The sequence below is a fragment of the Salmo salar genome, chromosome 24 (assembly GCF_965601325.2).
Source record: "Salmo salar chromosome 24, fSalSal1, whole genome shotgun sequence".
In the NCBI taxonomy this organism is placed as follows: Eukaryota; Metazoa; Chordata; class Actinopteri; order Salmoniformes; family Salmonidae; genus Salmo; species Salmo salar.
Window position 1 is genome coordinate 19721505 of NC_138314.1, and position 22729 is coordinate 19744233.

Here is a 22729-nt window from a genome sequence, read left to right on the forward strand (position 1 = left end):
ACTGGAGTTTGAAAAGGTTCCTCTGACCCATGGGAGAGTATATAAAACGACTGTACTCGTCAATTACGAATTAAAAGCAATCAATCTTGAGGACAAGGAAACACTTTATTATGAACTGGATTTGGGTCATGAGTTCATCCACATTTTAACTTGACTCTGAAAGTCTGAGCTCTGTATCTGTTATTCACCCCGTTGTGACCAATGTCACCCTCTGCTAACCCAGAATAAAACATTGAACATAACTACCAATACAAACTAGAATAAGATCTGCACAAAATTGTCCTCATTTGATAAAGTACAATACTAGAACAATAAATGCTCAACCCAACTACTTCAAACTGGCAACAATAGCTCAGATCTCACACCAAGGCTTTTCTTATTCTGCATTTTACCCCAAAATGTAACAGTCTTAAATACATACAGTACAATTATATACCATTACTTTTTCCATTAAATATGCATTGTGCATACTGTGACTGATTGGCACGGTAGGTGTTAAAAAAAACGTATTTGTACGACAAAATATACTCCCTAAAAAACATCTAGAGCAAGCTGAACAGTTGTAACAATTATCATTCCAAGCCCAGTGTTGTATTTAATGTGTCCACAACTTACTACAAAACCTCCTGGCATTGAGTTTTAGGGCAGTGGGTTTGAATGCATAAATACTCTTCTTGATCAAAAATGTATAATACCCTCTTCAGTGCTATTGATATCAAAGTCTGAGGAGTCAATGCAAAGACAGTTCTCCTCGATTGGAAAAACATACATTGTACCATGGCCTGAAGTACGAGAAGAGAAAAACAGAGACATGAGACTGGATAAGGAAAAGGCTTTTCAGAGGTTGTTTGATTTCCAACTTTGTAGTATGGTGCGGCTAATGGTTCAAGTGAACGATGACTCACTTTGGAGTTGGGAAAAAAGCCTTGTTTTACACAACTCTCCGCACCTCGAAAAATCTCTTCAGGTAGTAGATCTGTCCCAGGGTCATGGCTACCAACACAAGAGCTTCAAAGAAGGACCAAAGCACCACTCGGCTGTTTGTGTTGTCATTAACTAGAGGGGAGGGAGAGAAACAGGATAATACTTTAAACAACTACTGCCACTGAACAATGCATTCATTAAGCTGTCAAAATTGATGTTCTTTACATAAATGCTGTTTGGTTTTGTTCATACGTTATTCATTTTCTATGGAAATAGCACATTTTACATTGCTATCTTGTTGAAGAAAGAAGTAGCACAGAAGTGGTCTTACTTGCTCTGTGTATTCTCTCTCGGACCTCCATGTATTCCTGTTCATGTTTTACTGCCGTCATGGCAACTGCTAGCTCATTAATCATCTCCTCCAGCTTGTTCTGGTGGGCTGTGAACAATAACAGTACACCAAATATTGCACAGTTAAAGAAGCCAAGAAGCACAGGCACATACAAGTAAATCAAGTAAAACTCAAATCCAAGGTTTATTGTAGATGCTGGTTAAAGGGATGTAAGGACTTTCAAGCAATAAACTTGTGCAGGAAATGTTTGTACATCACACAATAAACACCATCAGTAACTGTCAGTAAACTGTGACATCCATGTCTGCCAATATCTTGGGTATACCTATTGTGCAAAATTGTCCTTTTAACTAACCTTTACATTAACCTTACACTATGTCAGGTACATTTAAATAATTTAAGTTTGTTTTCTACATAAAATAATTGCAGTAACAAAAGACTTGGATAAAACTTAAAGGCACAGTTTGAGCTGGTAGTGCTGTACAAACTGCTGCATTGACTGGACACACGTGTACATGGATTGGATACCAGATTTCTTATTGAAACTGACCAACCAATCATTTTGAAAGACTGAGGGGAAAAAATATATAATTGCTGACCCAATTTGTTCACTTACTGCCCATAAGGCAGAGGCTGAGGGGGCATACATTTCCAAAATCCATTCACCAGTCTCAAGTCATTGCTCGGCAACAGGTGAGTGTCCATAAAGCAAAACACAAAACAGCACAACCCAGGCAATTAATAAAACTGCACTATTTAAATTCCCTGTGTTAATTAAGTAATTCAGTATCTGGGGTAAGCAACACTACAGAGAATGAGGTCATTCTCTCCAAGAGCATTGAAGAACGACCATCTGACCTCATGCAATAGTGTTAACCTACCGTCCCAGGTGTCTCCACCACCTGATGGAGGGAAGGGGCAGGCAGAATGAGAAAAGGAGGAATATGATAGAACAGAAGGAATATAAAGAAAACAGCAGGAGAAAATGAAAGTAGCACACAGTGTTCCCAAGAACGTAAAAACATTGACGGTGAGATGATTTTCCTAACATCAGTCAGTGTAGCCATTGCTGCCTCGTCAACCTTAACCCCAGCCTACCTTCCGTCTCCATGCCGTCTCCCTTGGGGGCCTCTCCGATGTCAATGGTAAACATGACAATCTTGGGCGTCATGGTGGACATCTTATTGCTAAAGCAGAACTTGTATGTGCCATCCATATGGGCAGCCACAGAGTACTTTCCACTGGATTCTCTGTCTCCTTTATAAATCTGCTTCCCATCTGGACCCGTGATCTGCAAATGAAAAGTACCTGCTTAGTAATTGATATTCCCCTGTTATAGGGATAGTTCAGATGAATTACAAGATGACCAACTGGTTTCCTTACCTTGTAAGCAGTCTATGGCCAAGGTATGACAGCAATCCATGCTTTGGTTTTATTTCCCTTGCACTGTTTCCAAATGCTAACATTTTAGCATTTGTGGCACAAATCCCATTTAAGTCATGGTACCGATATTAGCATTTTTCGTGCATCATGTCCAAACATCCGAAAGTATCTAAAATTGATTCTGAAGCTCAACAAAGTCACTTATAGATAATTTGAACATGAACATCGTGCACCCAAAATGCTAATACCGGCACAATATACTTGAATTGGGCTTCCGAGTGGCACAGCGGTCTAGGACACTGCAGTACCAGGTTCTAATCCAGGCTGCATCACATCCGGCTGTGATTGGGAGACCCATTGGGCGGCGCACAATTGGCCCAGCATCGTCCGGGTTTAGCCGGGGTAGGCCGTCATTGTAAATAGGAATGTTGTTGTTAACTGACTTGCCTAGTTAAATAAATGTTAAATAAAAAAAATGTATAAGTGGGATGATAGCAGGGCAAGGAAACCAATATATAATTTGGGTGAACTATCCCATTACCGTTAGGAATACAGGTAACTTAGTTATGTTTTGACTGGACACCAGAATTAAAGGCGCTACATGGTCAATCCAACATCTGCATCGGACATGCAGCATTTATGGCGATATGGCCTCTGTAGAAGTCAGGGCATTCATACTTCTTGCGCTTCGTGGAGCAGGGCAGAACTGTTGTGAAGGAAGTTGTCAAGGAAGTGAGTTTGTGTTTAAACCAGGGGCGGAAATCCCGGGGGGGACGGGGGACACACGACCCCCCCATCCTGGGAAAAATATGATTTGTCCCCCCCAATATATCACTGAAACATAACTATGTAATTTAAATAATATTAATAATACGCAATGAAAGCAATTGTGCTGATTATAGACACTTAATAGTGCGTTTTTAAGTTTCAAAAGATTGCAACCCCCCCACCCTTTGCCTCACAATGGTTTGATCCACTGCCAGTTCCTTAGCTTGCTCCGTAACAGAGAGGTCGTATCTACTGTCTGAAAGGCACTCAATGCACGTAACTGACGTGAGGTTAATCCAGTCAATCGCGCACACACACTAGCTGAATATGCAGAGCTAGCGCGCAAATATTAACTATTAAGCTAGCTAGTACCTATTCCATTTATGTAGCGTCGTCAAAGATGGAATCAGCATGCAGATGATGTAAGTTAGTGCTTCAAAATCCCTGTGATAAGGTTAGCGATAAACTGAAATCCAAACTGAACAGAACTACACTCTCTTCTACCATTGTCTTAAATATATTTAATGGTCTCGTTGCAAAAGCTAAATTGTCGCAAGTGAACTTTTATTTATTTATTTTATTTCACCTTTATTTAACTCGAGTAGCAAAGATTATAGCAAACACCACTGAAACTGAATTGGTGCTCGCTAGCTTTGCAAATTCAGCTATTGTTGGAAGCCAGCCAATATGAAACAAACTATTAAAATTACAAAAGGTTGCAGCATATGTTGTGTAAATGGTGAACTCATACAGCTGTCAACTCTTGTCATTTTAATCCGTTTCACATTTGCTAGCTACCTTTTAGATCGAAGCCCAAATAGAATGATTGAATATGATAGAAGCCCATCTCCTACTGTAAATAACCTACACACTGTGTGTGTAGCCAGCCAGGTAGAAAAATGGCAGAAAAATAAAAGACGGACATCAGAGTATTTTTCAATACACCAAAACGCATAGTAAGAACCCTAGTAGCCTAATATCTCAAAGACTAGTTGATAAAATGTTCATAAGAAAGAAATTACATTCTAATGGAAATGTTTCACAATGATGTCATTAGGCAGAGCAGGCAACAGATGGCACACAGACAGCAGAGTTGGGGACAGATATGCAGGGACAGACTGGCAGAGACAGGGAGTCTCAGGTAAGTTTGTTGAGTCTTTGTTTGGCAACATTATGAAAGGTTCTCAATTTTTTTGACTTGTAAAATAGGAACATAATTGGAAAATGCCATGGATACCCCCACTCTCAACTTAAACTGGTGACTGAACTAAGATTTGTTAAAGGCAATGGTATTGCTGTTGTGATTAGTTGTGTAGTATTTACCATATTACAATGTAGGCTGTGTTACAGCACTACTTTTGGTGTCCCCCTCAGGAATTGCTCTTGAGAAAATTTCATGTAATTGTCCCCTCCAAAGTTGATATCAGATTTTCGCCCCTGGTTTAAACAGGACCTCCAGCACCCCCATCAACCCTCAACCAATCATGTCAATGCGGAGCTGGGATATGGAGCCCTCTGCATCGTTACAAAAAATGGGAGGCGCATGCCATGCACATGGCTCAAATTGGGCCTCTGCATGCCGCTGGAGGCTTCGCAATTGCGTCACACCCTCCATACTGGAGCCCCCGACCACATTTTCGGATCAAGCATAAATTGGCTCTTCGGCAGAATGCTGCCCAAATCCACCAACACAAATATATGAATTATAAACAGCCATAACATGAAATCATGCCTTGGCTCATGTTATTTAAATTATAATAACTATGTAAACAGGATAGTAGCTACTTAAAGCTACTAACTATTATTATATGGCACAATTTCAGTGACGTTTGCAAGGTGATGCTGCTAGCTAGGCAGGTTAACGTTAGTTGGCCAACTCGCCAAAAAGTTAGCGATCAAAGATACTTAGCCACTAACATCCAGAGAGTTTTCTAATATCTCCGACATAGCTAGCTACATTACCAAGCTATCTATTTACCCACCCAACTTAGCTAACAATAAAATTGTCAGTATTCTGTACCGCAAGGTGTAGACTTCACTACAAGTACATTATATGACAAGACCAACTGTTAGCATTATTTGTTAGCCACACTAACTCATATTGCTAGTAAACTAGTAGGACGAGTTTAATGGCTTGCTAGCTAGCTAGGCTAACGTTAGCTAACTCAATTGCTCATATTTAGCAAGGCCCGCATATTCCAAACCTAGCTAATTGAGCTGCTGCAGGGACTGATTTCGCTCAAACAGATTTAGAAAGATGTTGGGCACCTTCCACAACTCAATGGGCTTACCTCCACATCGATGTCAAGGAAACCTCCTTCGGCCACCTCAAACATGAGGCCCATCTTGGTACCAGAGTTGACTCGTTCAAATAAACATTCTTCTGCATGAGCGTCTATGCTTACAAAATAACCTGACGCGGTGGCGGACAACATAGCTAAAATTACCATAAACTCAGAGAGGGTAAACATAACTGCTGTTGTTTTTCGCAACTATCTATGTGAAAAAGACGCTAAAACGTACTAGTAAGAGCGAGCCCTCGCAAGCCATTGATTTGTGGAGGAGGAGCTAACACTACTAGTGGAGCGCGGACCCTTTCTTCACACCTCAGTGAACGCGTCTTACTTGAAGATGGTGCCACATAAAGACGGGAAAACGAGCCGCATCAACGTTTAAAAAGCTATTCGATTTCCACTCCGCACTAATACACTACACTCTCAAATTGACCAGGGCCCTGGTGCAAAACCTGTTGTAGGCCTACGTATCATAATCTAGTACACCGGCCGATTGTAATTTAGCTGCAGATGAATATTTCGCCTGCTGTAATTCCTTGTTCTGCGTTTTCGGCACACTAAACCTTCAGCACCATGGACAGCGCCAGAATCAGCGCAAACTTTGAGTTAGCTACGCTCTGCATTTTATTTGAAATGTTTAATGAGTACATAGTAATTTGAGTTTGCACACAGGGAAATCCATCCTCTTAGAAACATGGCTAAGAAACAAGCTTACACCATGAACACATGACCAAAGCATTATGATGGGAACTTTCTTCCCTTTGCGAAAAAAACATCACCATAATAACAGATAAACAAATGTTCTATACAATATCATACAACATAGCTTACTTCTGCTATTATCTGGAAACCTGCTTAAGCCGGTTATATCCGTAATTATTATTATTAGGCTGTAGGCCTACAGTCTGGATATTTTGAACAACAATAGGCCTACACAAGTGCTTTTATAACAGTCATACTATAATAGAGCAACTCATCAAGTCCCCCTTTTTATTTTGCAACCATGAAGTATGTTGTCCAGCCTGCTAAGAGCAAAGCGCCTAACAGCACTGTGTAACTGAAGAGAACAACTTTCAGAAGTTCTTTAAAGGTCCGAAGGAAGCAGATAAACATTGGCTCCATCTCGTACAGGTATTCAGTCACCCAATGAGTGATGTAGTTTGCAGGATCTGTCTGCTCTGCAATCCCAGGCCCTGAAAAGATTTCAAGGATTTTAATTTGGTCCCCCATTGGGTATACAGTAGAGCCTATATCAGCAACTCATATGCATGGCTAAAGACTACAATAGTCAAACCATTACCTTATGCATAATATATTTGTAAATTGCTCCAAGTGCTTTTGATCTCACTCATCGCAAATGATCATACATTTACCTCAGACACATACAAGCTACAAGAAGTAGTCTGTATATCTTATTGGTAATTTCAACTACTGAAATATACCCCTTGATATTTGAAGAATACAGTAATGGCTTATAGCTTGTCAAAACACCCAATAATTATTTGTAACGATACAAAATATTTTAGAGAACCAATAAGGAGAAGCGCTGCTGTTTGTAAACACTGGAGTGGCTGGTTCACCCACTCAGAAAGTAATTAAGCAACTTTATCGATTGAAATGATCTTCAAATGTAGTTATTTTTAAATTCTCTCAGGGAATGTAATTCCTTTATAGATATTCTGTCTATCGTCCACATGCACATTTTACAGTGCACAAATAGCACAAATTCCCTGCACTTGTAGACGATACAACCTCGATCATATAGGCCTACAAAAGTCAAAATAATGTAATAGTCTAAGGGCTCTATTCAATCTGTATCACTGAAGCGTTACATTGCGCAATATACATTTTAAGGTAATTTCCGACACATGCAGCGTTTACCTTGAATGCAGCCTCCGCTGACGCTCGAACATTGACTTTACATTTCAATCACGCTGTAACTCTGAACTTCTGCAATATGGATCGAATAGAGCCCTAAAACAAATATAGCAATAGCCTAAACACATTTATTCAGAATAAGTATTTAACGGATGGTGCACCAAAAACAGCAAAGCCCCACTTCTTTCTCAGCTAAAGTCATTTTTGTTGTTGTTGCTTTGATAACCTATATAATCTGTATTATTATAAAATTGTTTACTAAACTATACCGTTTATGCATTTTTCAAGTATATGAAAGTTTATAACTGAACATGGATGCAACCAATGAACTCATTGAACATATCGTTAAAACGTTGTCAGTATTTATAAACTGCCTAAAAATGGTTAGGCTACTTACCCAATCGGAAGTCTATTGGTAGCCTATTTTAACTTCTTGGAAATTGCATCTGTTGCAGATGCTCTCAGTGCACGGGTTTCGATGTGTTCAATGTGTTATCATACATTTGACAAACCGAAAAGAAAATGCAATACCACATATATCTTCATGTGATATTTCACACTCAGTTCCTGACTCTTCCAACGCTATAGGTTGAAGATAATATATATTCTTTTCGATCTGGCCTGTGAGTTCACAAAAATCTCAGACTGCTGTCAGCCTGTCAATACCCGTCCCCCACTGACTACAATACCCCGCTGAGCATAGCGCAGGGCACGGACAAACCATCGATCTAGCCAAGAGATCAAACCCAACTCCCCCGCACTCATCCTCTACCGGAACACGGAGCAAATGGCCTCCTAATTCAATCAGCGTCCTGCGCTGTCAAATCATGGGCCTTTATGGGGTAAGATATCCAGACAGCAGAGGGCCATTATCGGCTGATCGGGAGGCCTGTTATTGGGCTAATTGTTCCTTGAAAGAGCTGGACTGCTGAAGGCTGACTGGGCTCATAACCTTTCCGCTCCACTCCTTTCCTCCCTGCCTGCATCATTCTGTCCGATCTTTATTTTCTTCTACAGCATAAACAACTCGTAAAAAGTAACAATACATGTTGCCTAATTAATCGTTATCAAGGATTTTAGATCCTACATGTTGAAGCTGGAGCAAGGATAGTGTAATGGAGGTGCAGCCAAAGTCAGACTGTCCAACTGTACATCAGACATTTGGTCACATTGTAGAGTGGAAGGATAAATGTTTAAATGGTCAGTGTTTTAGAGACCTGAGGTTAACTCTGGTTATAAAAGCAGTAATAAGCTGTCAATTACACATTTTATTTACAGGACTTTTTACACAAATACTGGAAAGGAGAGAGAAAATCCCTATACTGTACAACACAATATATAGGTTGAAATCACTAATAAACAATAATACAAACAACTACATTTCAGCCTCTGTAAATACAGTATTATTTTTTACAATGATCTTAGAACCTTTCATATGATCATGCCCCAAGTAAGAGACATCTTCTTGGCTCCATACAGTGACCACAACAGGTGACAATGGAGAACTACATTTAGCAAGCTGTGAGAGTTGCAGAAGAAAGACATTGACAATTGAGGAGCTGACTTCTGCTGAGCTCAATCAGACACACCGGCAGGGTGCTGGAATATGGACATTAAAAACAAGCGGCAAGGTCTTTTGTTCCGAATGTTTGTTGGGTCCAGCAGTGCATCTGTTCCCCCTGAGGGGGCAGACAGCGGGCTCAGGAGGCCTGAGCCTCAGGGCGGTCCATTAGGGATTTGATCCAGCTGGTACCATTGATGAGCTTGGTGGTGGCAATGATGTATTCTGTGCCACCATCCTCCATCTGAGACAGGAAGCGCAGGGCAGCAATTTCTGCGTACGTCACCCCTCCCAGAAAGAACACCAGTGTGGTCCTGTTCTCCCCTTGCTGGCCTGTGGGTGGGGAAAGCACAGTCAAACAGGGTGGAGATCACAGGGTGCTCCATTCTCAGAGGATGTCTCAGGGGGAGTTGGGATATGGAAAAAAATACATTTCCATTTCACACATACGTATAATACACACTTGTACATGTATGAAACAGGACAAATATAAGCACCCACCAAATTATCATTACTTAGCAGAATGTTTGTTTTGAAGTGAGGTTACTTTGATAACCTCAAAAACCAATATTGTACATGTAAACTCACAAAGAAAGTAAGAGACACTACTATTCAACCCCCATCCTCCCATTCAACCCCCCATCCAACCCCCCATCCTCCCATTCAACCCACCATCCTCCCATTCAACCCACATCCTCCCATTCAACCCACATCCTCCCATTCAACCCACATCCTCCCATTCAACCCAGATCCTCCCATTCAACCCAGATCCTCCCATTCAACCCAGATCCTCCTATTCAACCCAGATCCTCCCATTCAACCCCCCATCCTCCCATTCAACCCCCATCCTCCCATTCAACCCAGATCCTCCCATTCAACCCAGATCCTCCCATTCAACCCAGATCCTCCCATTCAACCCAGAACCTCCCATTCAACCCCCATCCTCCCATTCAACCCAGATCCTTGGGCTCACGAGTGGCGCAGAGGTCTAAGGCACTGCATCTACAGCCCCTGGTTCTAATCCAGGCTGTATCACATCTGGCCGTGATTGGCCGTGATTAGTAAAATAAAAGATAACATTTAAAAAAATATAATAATAAATGTCCGCACCCACACACTATTCTCTCAAATCGCAAACAAACTCCGCCCTCCTCCTGCTACAACAGGCTTGTTTATTGTCAGTCTTCCATTATCACCTTTCTAGAACAAAGATCTGGCAGACATGTAAGATCAAGTCAACTGTCTTAATACCCAAACTCAGTTCTAATAACATTGCATGGTGTGAAAAGCATCTCACCAAATTATTTATCCTCATGTCAATGAGGTATCCAAACTGACCCTGGAGTCAGTAAACCACAGTTATAATGCTTAAGATGAGAGGGATATTCCATACCCCGGTCACCAGTGCCTTTTCCCCTCTTTCATAAACAAATCCATGTACACAAACAATTACCCAGACAGACACACACTTAATGGTAAGGTCCAGTTTGGTTCACTGTGTACAATAAATCAACTGCTGCTCTAAGACATCTGACACGACAGGGAAAAAGCCAGTTCTTGTCTACAGCCAGCAGATCACCACACCGGTGATCGTTCACCCTGCCTTTCAATAGCTCAGCTTGTTGAGCAAGACAGCAACTGGCTGCCTTGGTCTCCTGCACTCCTTACGTTTCTTATGGAGACCAGCAGGCAGCTGTTGTCTCTCCTCAAAGTGTGGACCAGGGAGCATCTTCAGAACCTCCTCGATGCTGCGCCAGCCAGGCCTGGCCAACACCTGGGTCAGACGGATGCTGAGAGGAGCATAGCCACTGTACACATAGGAGATGTCGTTGGGGTTCTGGATGAAGATGCCCCCCCCACACACACACACACACACACACACACACACACACACACACACACACACACACACACTGGGTATCAGTACAGACAATACTATATACAAATCCCACTCTCACAGTCAGAGGAAAAACTACGCATGTGGGTTTTGGCAACGTTGTTTTACAAAGACATTTTTTTTCTCTCAACTTTCTTAATGACAAAAACAACTCAACTCCATTATTGTGCAGTTACTAAGCAATGACTATATTACTAACGTGTCACTAGAATAATTACAGTGTTGTCACACAGGTGTTAGTGTTAATCCCCATCCCCTCTCCCAGACTGCATTATGTCTCTCTCATGGGATTCATTCACCTGTTCATTGGCATCCTCCATCCAGAGTTTGAGTGTCTTCCTGATGGTGGGGTAGTTATTCCTGGTGCTTGTCTGGGGCTTCAGAAGACCTGTCTTCTCCAGGTTGTTGAGGGTAAGCATGTGTTCATATCCATACGTCTGGAGAAAAACAGCACAGGTCAATCATGTTGCCACAGTAGCATTCATCACATCTTCAAAATGACCATCACTCGTTTAAAACCACTGACTTATTGTAATGTAATAAGACAAAAAAGCACCTGCAGAATCTCCCTCTTGTAGTAGTCCAACAACTTCTGCTTGAGGCCATTGTTGCAGACCGACTGCATACAGACCAGCCGCAGGATTTTGATTAGGGGATCCTTCTGGGCGATACAGTCCTCTATGTATGTGTTAACCTGGGGAATGGGAAATAGGTGTTGTTGATTAGCAAGATTACAGCCCAAAAACACACACACACAGCCCAAAAATATGTTTATTTAGTGAAGGCAGCTTTCAGGGCCGACCCTAGCTTTTTGGGGGCCCTAGGCAATAATTGGTTTTGGGGCCCCCCACCACGCTGGTAAAACATTTAAGTGATCCCCTCTACGCCCGTGGTTTTAAAGCACATTTTGCAAAATTTTACACATTTTGCCATGGGGCAGTGAGAAAATGTTGCAGTTTTAAAGCAAATTTCCTGTAATTCTACAAAGTTTGCCATGGAGTGGAGAGAAAATGTTCCAGTTTTTAAAACATACCATAACTGACTTATGCCATGTTCATATGATATCTGAGTGAGAGTGACTAACAAAATCAGGGCCACTGGGCACATGCCCTGCATGCCTGGTCAGTAATCATTCGGCCATGATTACTACAAGGTGTAAATAGCCTCTCAAACAAACTCCGCCCTCCTCCTGCTACAACAGGCTTGTTTATTGTCAGTCTTCCATTATCACCTTTCTAGAACAAAGATCTGGCAGACTTGTCAGATCAAATCAACTGTCTAATACCCAAACTCAGTTCTAATAACATTGCATGGTGTGAAAAGCATCTCATTAAATTAATTATCTTCATGTCAATAAGATGTCCAAACTGACCCTGGAGTCATTAATCCACACTGATAGTCACATTGAGACATTAGAAGAGAAGAACTGGTGATGCACCCACTACATTTCATCATTCCAACTTGTGTATTCTACTATTCTAACTCTCAACAGTAAGTTGAGACCCTGACTGAGTTCCTAAAAAAAAAATTGATATTTTGTTTGCGGCCCCCACCCCAGCAGCTTACAATATTAGAGCTAACCACAAGTCCACCAAGCACTGAAAACATTGTGTACCTACCTTGTCTGTATCGACTCCAGTCATAAACTCCTGCTCCACTGTCAGGTTATCAAAGAAGGCCTCAGAGGCTGTATCGGAGAGAGAGAATATCCATTTACCTCTGTTACAGAGTACCAACAGCCGTCTTACTCTAAACTGTATGCCACACATACATGACATACTGATATACTCTACCACATTCAATTCTATCAAGATCGGATTATACTGTAGGTATATCTTGTATCAGGAAGAAAGACAGAGTGGAGGGGTGTTAGTTGGACATGAAAGGAGAAGGAGTAAAGGTTGTTTTTCTCACTGGTGATGTCCTTGATGAGCTCAGCTATGGAGGTGTGATTGGCCAGCGAGCTCCGTGCTGCCTGCATGTGGGGCAGCTGGGACACAAACTGCTTTATCTCACCCACTGTTTTGGCACTATGCCGCTCCTGCAAGACAAATTCAATTAAATAACATTAAAACACTGGGAAAAAAAGTTGACAGGTCCGTCGTAGACAGTTTAAATCACACATTACCATGAGTCAGATACTGGATGCTGGAGGTTTGAAATAAGGAAAATGTATGATAGACTTTGACAAGGACTGTGTAGTGTAACATACGGATGATGTGAAATGTGAGAACCGTTTGAGCTGACTACAATCACGTAGGAAATTACAAAAAAAATCTGCTTCTCAACTACACAATAAACAGACATTAAGCTCAAAGCAAAGATGTAGGGATGATTTCAGATGAAACATATCGTATAGACTGCTGCCACGTAGGCATAACAGTAGTAAGAAAGGGCTTGTTGGCTGGAGAAAGCTGATGCTCTCACTGATACAATCATCAAACTAGAGAACATAAACTTGGATTAGGAACAGGTTTGGGCAGGACAGAAATGTAAGAATACATCAACACCCACCGGTGTGGGACGACAGCCCAATTATCACATGCAAAGCACCCAGTGACAGTTATGATGCCAAAAAGTCTCTTGCTGACAAAAATGTAGGCCTGTGGGGAGATCACCTAAACACAGTAGAAAACAGCTTTTTTTGTTGCTCTTATCTGACACTCTTGTATCATAAAAATGTTGTTTACGGTCTTAGTCGATAATACTAACTGTCAGCTGGCTTTACTTTTTACCATTGGAAATCCACCTGGCACATCGAAGGTGATTAATAAGAACACAAATTGATATGAGAGAAATCGGTAGCTAAAATGTAATTACATTTACGTTAGAGTAGTTTAGCAGATGCTCTTATCCAAAGCGACTTAAATGAGCATTAGATAAGAGTTGTCATTTTCAGCTTGAACCTGATGAGCTCAACAGTACCGAATGGGCTTGGGCTGGACCAGAATTTCTCTGAATTGATTCGGATCCAAATCATGTAACAAACCAAAAAAGACCTTGCGTGTCTGTTCGACTACTAGCGCACCTTGGACTCCACTACTACTTTCTCTAAATCTCTCTCTTCTTCTCAGCAGCGAGCAGTCACAGGAACCAACAATGTGTATGCTGTGTGATGACATGATGAATGATTAATTGATTGAGATATACTGAAGTAAGTTACGTTAACACAGCTAAAAATTGACACGCTCTCACAGCTCGATAGTGGATAGATTATACAAGGCTACTATAGCCTAATAGGACTAATAATAATAATACTTAGTAGGCTATTACAATGATATTCATAATAATTGTAATACTAATAATAACAATAAGACGCCGATCAAGAAGAGGAACAACAAGGAGGGTAGGAGCAGGTGCCAAACAGGTGTTAGTTGAATTTTATTTTTTACCGTTTGGAACAGTGTAAACAACACTGAAAACACATTTTAAGAAATCCCAGAGTCTGTTCTAACAAAAACTAGATTTAAAGCCTTTATTATGCATTGCAAAAATTATAAAAGCCGCCGCATTCGTGAGACGCGATTGCTTTAGTCGACATGTTGTGGAGCTCACAGAATCAGTTTTTACTCAAAGACAGGCAACAGCAGCAGGATCTGTCTAATTTCTGAAGCTATATGGATGTTTTATAAAGCCTGTCACATTTAACAGTTGTTGATCATAACAAAGGTGAATTTTCCTGTATCCTCGCTTTTCTTTCATTTTTTTGTGACCAAGATTTTTATCAGTTTGGTTATTTTTATTTTTCAGAGGGGGGTTACAGGTACAAAAACAATCAAATAAATGCATACAAAGATAACCCGTTCCCTCCACACCCGGAAACCATGCTTCCCACTCCACATAATAATACTAATGTTATAACTTCCAATAGTAACTGTATCCACTTCTTAAATGGGTGAGAGTGAGGTGGTTGCCATCTTGGAGGTAACAATTTTGTTCACAGCAGTGCTGCCTGTTAGCAGTTAATCTTCTCTGATTGATTGAGAGATTCAAAAAGATATCATAGACGGATGCAAAAGGCTGCCCTCCAAGGCATTATTGTGAAATATTGGAGAATGAGAATGTCATTTTGATTCCCAGTTACAGTTGAAAGTTTACATACACCTTAGCCAAATACATTTAAACTCAGTTTTTCCACAATTCCTGACATTTAATCCTAGTAAAAATTCCCTGTCCTAGGTCAGTTAGGAACACCACTTCATTTTAAGAATGTGAAATGTCAGAATAATAGGAGAGAATGATTTATTTCAGTTTTTATTTCTTTCATCATATTCCCAGTGGTCAGAAGTTTACATACACTCAATTAGTATTTGGTAGCATTGCCTTTAAATTGTTTAACTTGGGCCAAACTTTTTGGGTAGCCTTCCACAAGCTTCCGACAATAAGTTGGGTGAATTTTTGCCCATTCCTCCTGACAGAGCTGGTGTAACTGAGTCAGGTTTGTAGGCCTTGCTCACACATACTTTTTCAGTTCTGCCCACAAATTTTCTATAGGATTGAGGTCAGGGGTTTGTGATGGCCACTCCAATACCTTGACTTTGTTGTCCTTAAGCCATTTTGACACAACTTTGGAAGCATGCTTGGGGTCATTGTCCATTTGGAAGACCCATTTGCGACCAAGCTTTAACTTCCTGACTGATGTCTTGAGATGTTGCTTCAATATATCTAAATAATTTTCCTTCCTCATAAAGCCATCTATTTTGTGAAGTGCACCAGTCCCTCCTGCAGCAAAGCACCCCCACAACATGATGCTGCCACCACCGTGCTTCACGGTTGGGATGGTGTTCTTTTGCTTGTAAGTCTCCCCCTTTTTCCTCCAAATATAACGATGGTCATTATGGCCAAATAGTTCTAATTTTGTTTCATCAGACCAGAGGACATTTCTCCAAAAAGTACGATCTTTGTCCCCATGTGCATTTGCAAACCGTAATCTGGATTTTTTTATGGCGGTTTTGGAGCAGTGGCTTCTTCCTTGCTGAGCGGCCTTTCAGGTTATGGCGATATAGGACTCGTTTTACTGTGGATAAAGATACTTTTGTACCGGTTTCCTCCAGCATCTTCACAAGGTCCTTTGCTTTTATTCTGGGATTGATTTACACTTTTCGAAGCAAAGTACGTTCATTTCTAGGAGACAGAACGCGTCTCATTCCTGAGCGGTATGATGGCTGTGTGGTTCCATGGTGTTTGTACTTGCGTACAATTGTTTGTACAGATGAACGTGGTACCTTCAGGCATTTGGAAATTTCTCCCAAGGATGAACCAGACTTGTATAGGTCTACAATTTTCTTTCTGAGGTCTTGGCTGATTTCCTTTGAATTTCCCATGATGTCAAGCAAAGAGGCACTGAGTTTGAAGGTAGGCCTTGAAATACATCCACAGGTACACCTCCAATTGACTCAAATTATGTCAGTTAGCCTATCAGAAACTTCTAAAGCCATGACATAATTTTCTGGAATTTTCCAAGCTGTTTAAAGGCAGTCAACTTAGTGTATGTAAACTTCTGACACAGTGAATAATAAGTGAAATAATCTGTCTGTAACAATTGTTGGAAAAATTATTTGTGTCATGCACAAAGTAGATGTCCTAACCGACTTGCCAATAGTTTGTTAACAAGAAATTTGTGGAGTAGTTGAAAAATAAGTTTTAATGACTGCAACCTAAGTGTATGTAAACTTCTGACTTCAACTGTACATTGTTTTATCAATTTTGCGCCAAATAGAAATTGTTTGAGCAATAATAGGACCAAAGCGTAGTTTACATTGTTTAAGGGATATATCAGAGAAGACCACCTCTTCCAGGGCAATAGGAGACACCATATTTCTCTCTATATATATATATATATATATATATATATATATATATATATATATATATATATTCAGCCCGGGGGCAGAAGAATCATGTCTAAACCAATTTAGGACGGGGTTAAAAGCTAGTGGTTGAAAATACAATTTAAAGTTGGGTATGGATAGTCTTCCTACGTCTTTCCCTCTTTGTAAATTCATTAATTTTATCCGGGATCGTTTACCTTGCCATATACATTTTGAAACCGCACTATGAATTTTATCCCAATAGCCAAAAGAGGGAGCGCCATGAGAAGCATTGAACTACAGAAATTCAGCTATGGCAATATATACATTTTGACAATAGATATTCTACTGGTTAAAGCAACTGGGATATTATTCCATCTACTATCATCTGTGTATAATGAGATGAAGTGATCAGTAGATTTTAGAGATTGACAAATTGCCTGGGCCAGAGGTTCCATGGATAATAAGAATAGCAGTGGTGGAATTGGATCGCCTTGTCTGCTGCTTCTAGTGATTATGAACGGAGCAGATTAGATATTGCCTGTTACAACTATGGCTGAGGGATTGGCATAAAGTATTTTAATCATATTAATGAAATTGGAGCCAATTCCCATATGTTCCAAGAGAGGAACCCCTCGCCTTTCTAAGACAAGGACTGGGCCTGGGCTTGATCTCACCAGGCTTGGCTCAAATTGTTAAGTTAAAGACAACTCTAGCTTTGGTGGTCTGACATTAGGACTTATGAGTGTTTTCAACAGTCGGTCTGCTCTGTCTGTGTGTGTCTGTGAGTGTGTGTTGGGATGAGGCCAACCTCAAATGCAGCGGAGATGATCTTGGCCTTCTTGCTCAGTGCAGCCCCTACGCCATTGAAGTTTTTGTCCCGTATCTCAGCATACAGCTCCTCTGCTGAGTTGAGCTGCATCTTCTTGGGCTCCGTGGGCAGGTCTTTACCCGCCTCACCCTGCTTCTTTTGGGCAGAAAACTTCTCAGGAGGCAACTTCACATAACCTGTTTGCAGACGCATGCACACAGAATAGACAAACATGCAGACAAAGGTCACAAAACCACATACACAAATCGACAGAAACCTCTCAAGATGTCTGTATTTTAATCTATATGTCATTGAATAAAGCCATGTCAATGTATTTAGCTTATTATTGTTTTTCATGCATTAACAGAGGCCCATCCTCACCGTTGGTGATTCCATAGACTTCGTCAATGAGGCCCTCGTAGGTGAGCTGTGTGGCCAAAGGGGTGAGCAGGTCTACATTGCGGTCCAGCAGCAGCAGTGAGTCAAACACAGGTAGGATCTGAGTCTGGCTGCCAGCAAACTCCCTTTTCATCCTAAGCATCATGTTAGCTACATGCTTCACAGGAAAAAGACACAAGAGTTTAATTTCCAACACAATGCATTTATCCAAGAGTTGACTGTTTGTTTCAAAACAAAATGTGGACATTTAACTTTTTAAGGTATAGGGGGCAGTATTTTCATTTTCGGATGAAAAGCGTGCCCAGAGTTAACTGCCTAATACTTGGGCCCAGAGTTAAATATTTGCAAATTATTAGTAGATTTGGATAGAAAACACTCTGAAGTTTCTAAAACTGTTTGAATGATGTCTGTGAGTATAACAGAACTCGTATGGCAGGCAAAAACCTGAGAAAAATCCAACCAGGAATTGGGAAATCTGATGCTTGTAGTCTTTTCAAGTCATTTCATCTAACACACAGTGACTTAGGGTTCATTTTGCACTTCCTAAGGCTTCCACTAGATGTCAACAGTCTTTAGAACCTTGTTTCAGGCTTTTGCAGTGAACAGAGAGCGAACAAGAAGGCCGGGAAGTTGGTGACTCAGAAAATGACATGAGTTCATTGGCGCGCATTCACGTGATGAGGTAGCTGTGTTCCATAAAACTTTATGTCATGAAAAATGTTATGTTAAAAAGGCCCTAAAGATTGATGCTATACAACGTTTGACATGTTTCTACGAATGTAAATATAACTTTTTTTGACTTTCGTCGTAAAATTTTCGGCACGCTTCCTACATTTGGAGTTGCTTACTGAACGCGCAAACAACAAGGAGGTATTTGGACATAAATTATGGACATTATCTAACAAAACAACATTTATTGTGGACCTGGGATTCCTGGAAGTGCCTTCTGATGAAGATCATCAAAGGTAAGTGAATATTTATAATGCTATTTATGATTTTAGATGAATCCAAAATGGCGGGTATCTGTATTGCCCGATGTATTTTTCTGAGCACCGTACTCAGATTATTGCAAAGTGTGCTTTCCCCGTGAAGCTTTTTTGAAATCTGTCACAGCGGTTGCATTAAGGAGATGTTCATCTATAATTCTTTGAATAACAGTTTAATATTTTATCAACGTTTATGATGAGTATGTTTGTAAATTGTTGTGCTGATTCACCAGCAGTTTTGGAGGCAAAATATTTTCTGAACATCACGCGCCAATGTAAAATGGGGATTTTGGATATAAATATGAACTTTATCGAACAAAACATACATGTATTGTGTAACATTGAGTCCTAGGAGTGTCATCTGATGAAGATCGTCAAAGGTTAGTGCTTCATTTTAGCTGTATTTCTGGTTTTTGTGACTCCTCTCCTGCTTGGAAAATGGCCGTGTGGTTTTTCTTGTGTTGGCACTGTCCTAACATAATCTAACTTTATGCTTTAGCCGTAAAGCCTTTTTGAAATCGGACAATGTGGTTGGATTAAGGAGAGGTGCATCTTTAAAATTGTGTAAAAATAGTTGTATGTTTGAGAAATTTGAATTATGACATTTTGTTGTTTTGAATTTGCCGCCCTGATATTTCACTGGCTGTGTCCCGCAGGTGGGCTAGCGTCCCACATAGCCCATAGAAGTTAAACTTCAAATGAAGCCTTTTCCAATACTCACCCGTGCACACTCCCCTTTCCCAAATATCTGGGGGATGGTCCCATACAGAGCCTGGAGAGTCATAAGGCCCTTGGCGGTGTGGTACAGACTTGTCTGGTCACTTTCCAGATAGCACTCCTAAAGGAGCCAGGCGGGGCACATGAATGGGTAATTACACTTTACAATACAAAATATAGCTTTGTACCTGAGCATATGCATACACTGGGACGTGTGTAGTGTCTATGTGCATGTCCCTGTCCTAACCTACCCTGAAAGCCCCCTCAGACTCCATGGAGAGCAGGTCTCCATCATAGGGGATGAGGTCTAAGATGTACTCGTCTATGTTGATAAACGAGCCCAGGACCCCCTGCTCTTTCAGCCGCTGCTCACAGAGCATGCTCCGCCGTGGCACAAACAACATGTGGAAATCACGTGGGGAATGCATCTTATCCTCACTGCAGAAACACACATTGAACACAAGAGATACGCTATATGAGGGTAAGCAAACCACATTCACCTCCACCCATATGCAATACTGGCTGCAGCATTACTCCAAAATCAATACAAGTGTTTAGTGCCAGTGAGATACTGACCTGATTACATTTTCAGCTATAATATCCATCAGCTCAAGCCTGGGACGGACAAAGAAGATGATATTTTTCACGTCAGCAGCAGGGAGACGCCCCCCTTTGAGGGTGAACATCTTCTCCACCTCATGTTCCTGGAGGATATAAAGAAGACACAGATCTGTCAATAACCAGTTTGGCATTTTGCTCTTGCTGTAATGTGAGCCTTCTAAAGCCTATGCAAACACAAGCATTCATTGTTGCTATTCTGTCAGACTCGCTTATAAAAGTGTTACTGTTGGTCTACAGTACACACAGATTTACACATTTTAGTCAGTCTTACCTTCAACAAAGAATATTGTGCTATCAATCCAAAGGGTCCAGTCAGGTATTCATCCCACACAATAGCCTATGGACAGTCAACAACAATTTGACACATAAATACTATTTGAGGTCCAAAGTTGATACTTGAATCCACTGCATCTAACTGTTATTTAGCTAGTTAGCTAGCGTTACTAACGATGTGGATTACTATGTACGACAACAACCCCATCATTGTTTATGTGGATGATAGCTTAGCATGCTAGCTAGTGTTGAACAGAAAATGCAGATTAAAACAAGGTAAATTAGCTTGTAATTTATAAACGCTTTAAACCAGACGTTTTACCTTGCTTCCTCCACATTTGTCCAAAAACTCACGGAGCTCCTTCCGCGCTGCTTCCCTCAAAATGTTTAAATTTACTCTTCCATATGATAAGTGCGCAGACATTTTTGCACCGACTGTGTAGGGAGTGTCAGGTGACTGCTAGTGGAAAAGTGTGTGTGTGTGCATCATGTGACCTACAAGAGGTTGTCTTTGAGCTGTAATAAATATTCTGTCCAATAGATGGCCTTATATATACACAATGAATCCTCAGTTATACCGCAACTGTAAAATCAGATGCGGTGAAAGGCATTTAGAGACGGGCAGTCTATTTAACATGCACAAATCAATTTAAGACCAAGAATCGAGGATAAAGTGTGGCAATAGTATAACGATGTGCCTCTAGCGACAAATGTTGTTGATGACCATGGCCATTTGATTTAGCACATAAAACACAGACATGCAACTAATGTGGCCTTTTGATGGAGGGAAAACAAAAACTTCATATGTTACCCCGATCTGCAGGCTGATTGAGCATCCATGAAAATAAGGTTGACGTCTAGGCTATTAGATCGTTTAACTGAAAGTGTTTACTTTCATTGGGCTAGTGTAGCCAATCAATTAAATAGTAAGTTGAAATGTAGAAACACGAAACGAAGACTAATTTAAAGTATAACCAGGTAAGAGTCCACTACTTGAGCATCAATGGTAGCCTACTTGGATGCAGGGGTCTCCTTCCCAGGGTACCAAGGGCTTACCACTGAGGAGAGGAGCCCACGCAGGGCGTATAGTGTGGAGATTGGTCCTGGCGACGGTGTTATAGGAATTGAGAAGCACCCCTTGACTATTTTTTTTGTGCTTGTGACAGGCGTTGCATGCGCAATGAACGGTTTGCGGTTGATTCCAGTACAGTATAAAATTAGTCCGCATCATTCCCTGACATCTTCCTTCAATAGAGGGCTGAAATCTCAGGTAGGCTTGCTACTGTTTTCTAAAGGTCTGCATCTATTGTGAGCAATAGGCTACGTTTCACGTATTGCAGTTCAGGGTGCTTCAATTAAAGATTTTTTCCAAAATGCAGTTACATGAATAAAATAACATTATGTATACATATGAGGACTGGCTGGTTCTAAGTCACAGATTCTCCATCACTTATGATGAAAAATGTATGGAGCGCTGGGCTTCAGTTTATTTGAATAATCTCATTGAAAATTTATTTGAATGATAAAAGTATCGAATTGTATCACATAGACCTATGGTATGCAGTATGATGCTACCTGTATCAAAAAGACCCGATGGATCAGAGTATTATCTAGATTTTTGAAAACGTTCCCGAAGACGAGGTTGAGTGAATAGATTGCGTTTTATTTCGTAGCTGTAACAAATGCTTTCCTGAGTGAAATTACTTGACTACCAATAGAATGCTATTCCATAGAGCCTACTAAACAGTAAGCTTTACTGACGTAATTTTATGCTTAGCATATGTCACTTAAAAAAAACTGATATTACAGGCTGTCTGTTGTAAAATACATAGGCTAATGATTACTTGACGTATTTACATTTCTTATCCATTTCATTTATGAATAATGTGGTCCATTAATAACCACTGATGGTGGTAAAGCTTCCTGCAGCCTCCATTCCTCCATCAATGTCTCTACACAACCCTGTGCAGTAAGTGCCTCTTTACAATGAGACTGGTGGCAGACTACAATTCATTCTCTCAGGTCTGGATGCTTCCTTGTTGCAGTTGTGTTGTG

General features: G+C 40.8%; 2 protein-coding genes across 3 annotated transcripts; both read right to left on the bottom strand.

Moving 5' to 3' along the window:
* Window positions 1-325: 325 nt before the first annotated feature.
* On the bottom strand, window positions 326-6019 carry LOC106585291 (transmembrane emp24 domain-containing protein 2). 2 transcript variants are annotated; one of them, XM_014171358.3, is made up of 5 exons: window positions 5719-6019; window positions 2375-2567; window positions 2158-2178; window positions 1256-1363; window positions 326-1056 (listed from the first exon to the last, which is right to left on the bottom strand). In XM_014171358.3, the coding sequence occupies exons 1-5, from the start codon at window positions 5896-5898 to the stop codon at window positions 932-934; spliced, it is 627 nt and encodes a 208-aa protein (XP_014026833.1). In that variant the 5' UTR covers window positions 5899-6019; the 3' UTR covers window positions 326-931. The 2 variants fall into 2 exon arrangements, with proteins under 2 accessions (XP_014026833.1, XP_014026834.1); XM_014171359.3 differs by lacking the exon at window positions 2158-2178 and having other exon boundaries at window positions 5719-6016.
* Window positions 6020-8847: 2828 nt separating this feature from the next.
* On the bottom strand, window positions 8848-21151 carry vps33a (VPS33A core subunit of CORVET and HOPS complexes). The gene is made up of 13 exons (XM_014171361.3): window positions 20997-21151; window positions 20673-20738; window positions 20357-20484; window positions 20032-20218; window positions 19785-19901; window positions 18060-18234; window positions 17679-17875; window positions 12972-13098; window positions 12677-12744; window positions 11614-11751; window positions 11357-11494; window positions 10829-10997; window positions 8848-9493 (listed from the first exon to the last, which is right to left on the bottom strand). The coding sequence occupies exons 1-13, from the start codon at window positions 21096-21098 to the stop codon at window positions 9300-9302; spliced, it is 1806 nt and encodes a 601-aa protein (XP_014026836.1). The 5' UTR covers window positions 21099-21151; the 3' UTR covers window positions 8848-9299.
* Window positions 21152-22729: the final 1578 nt, after the last annotated feature.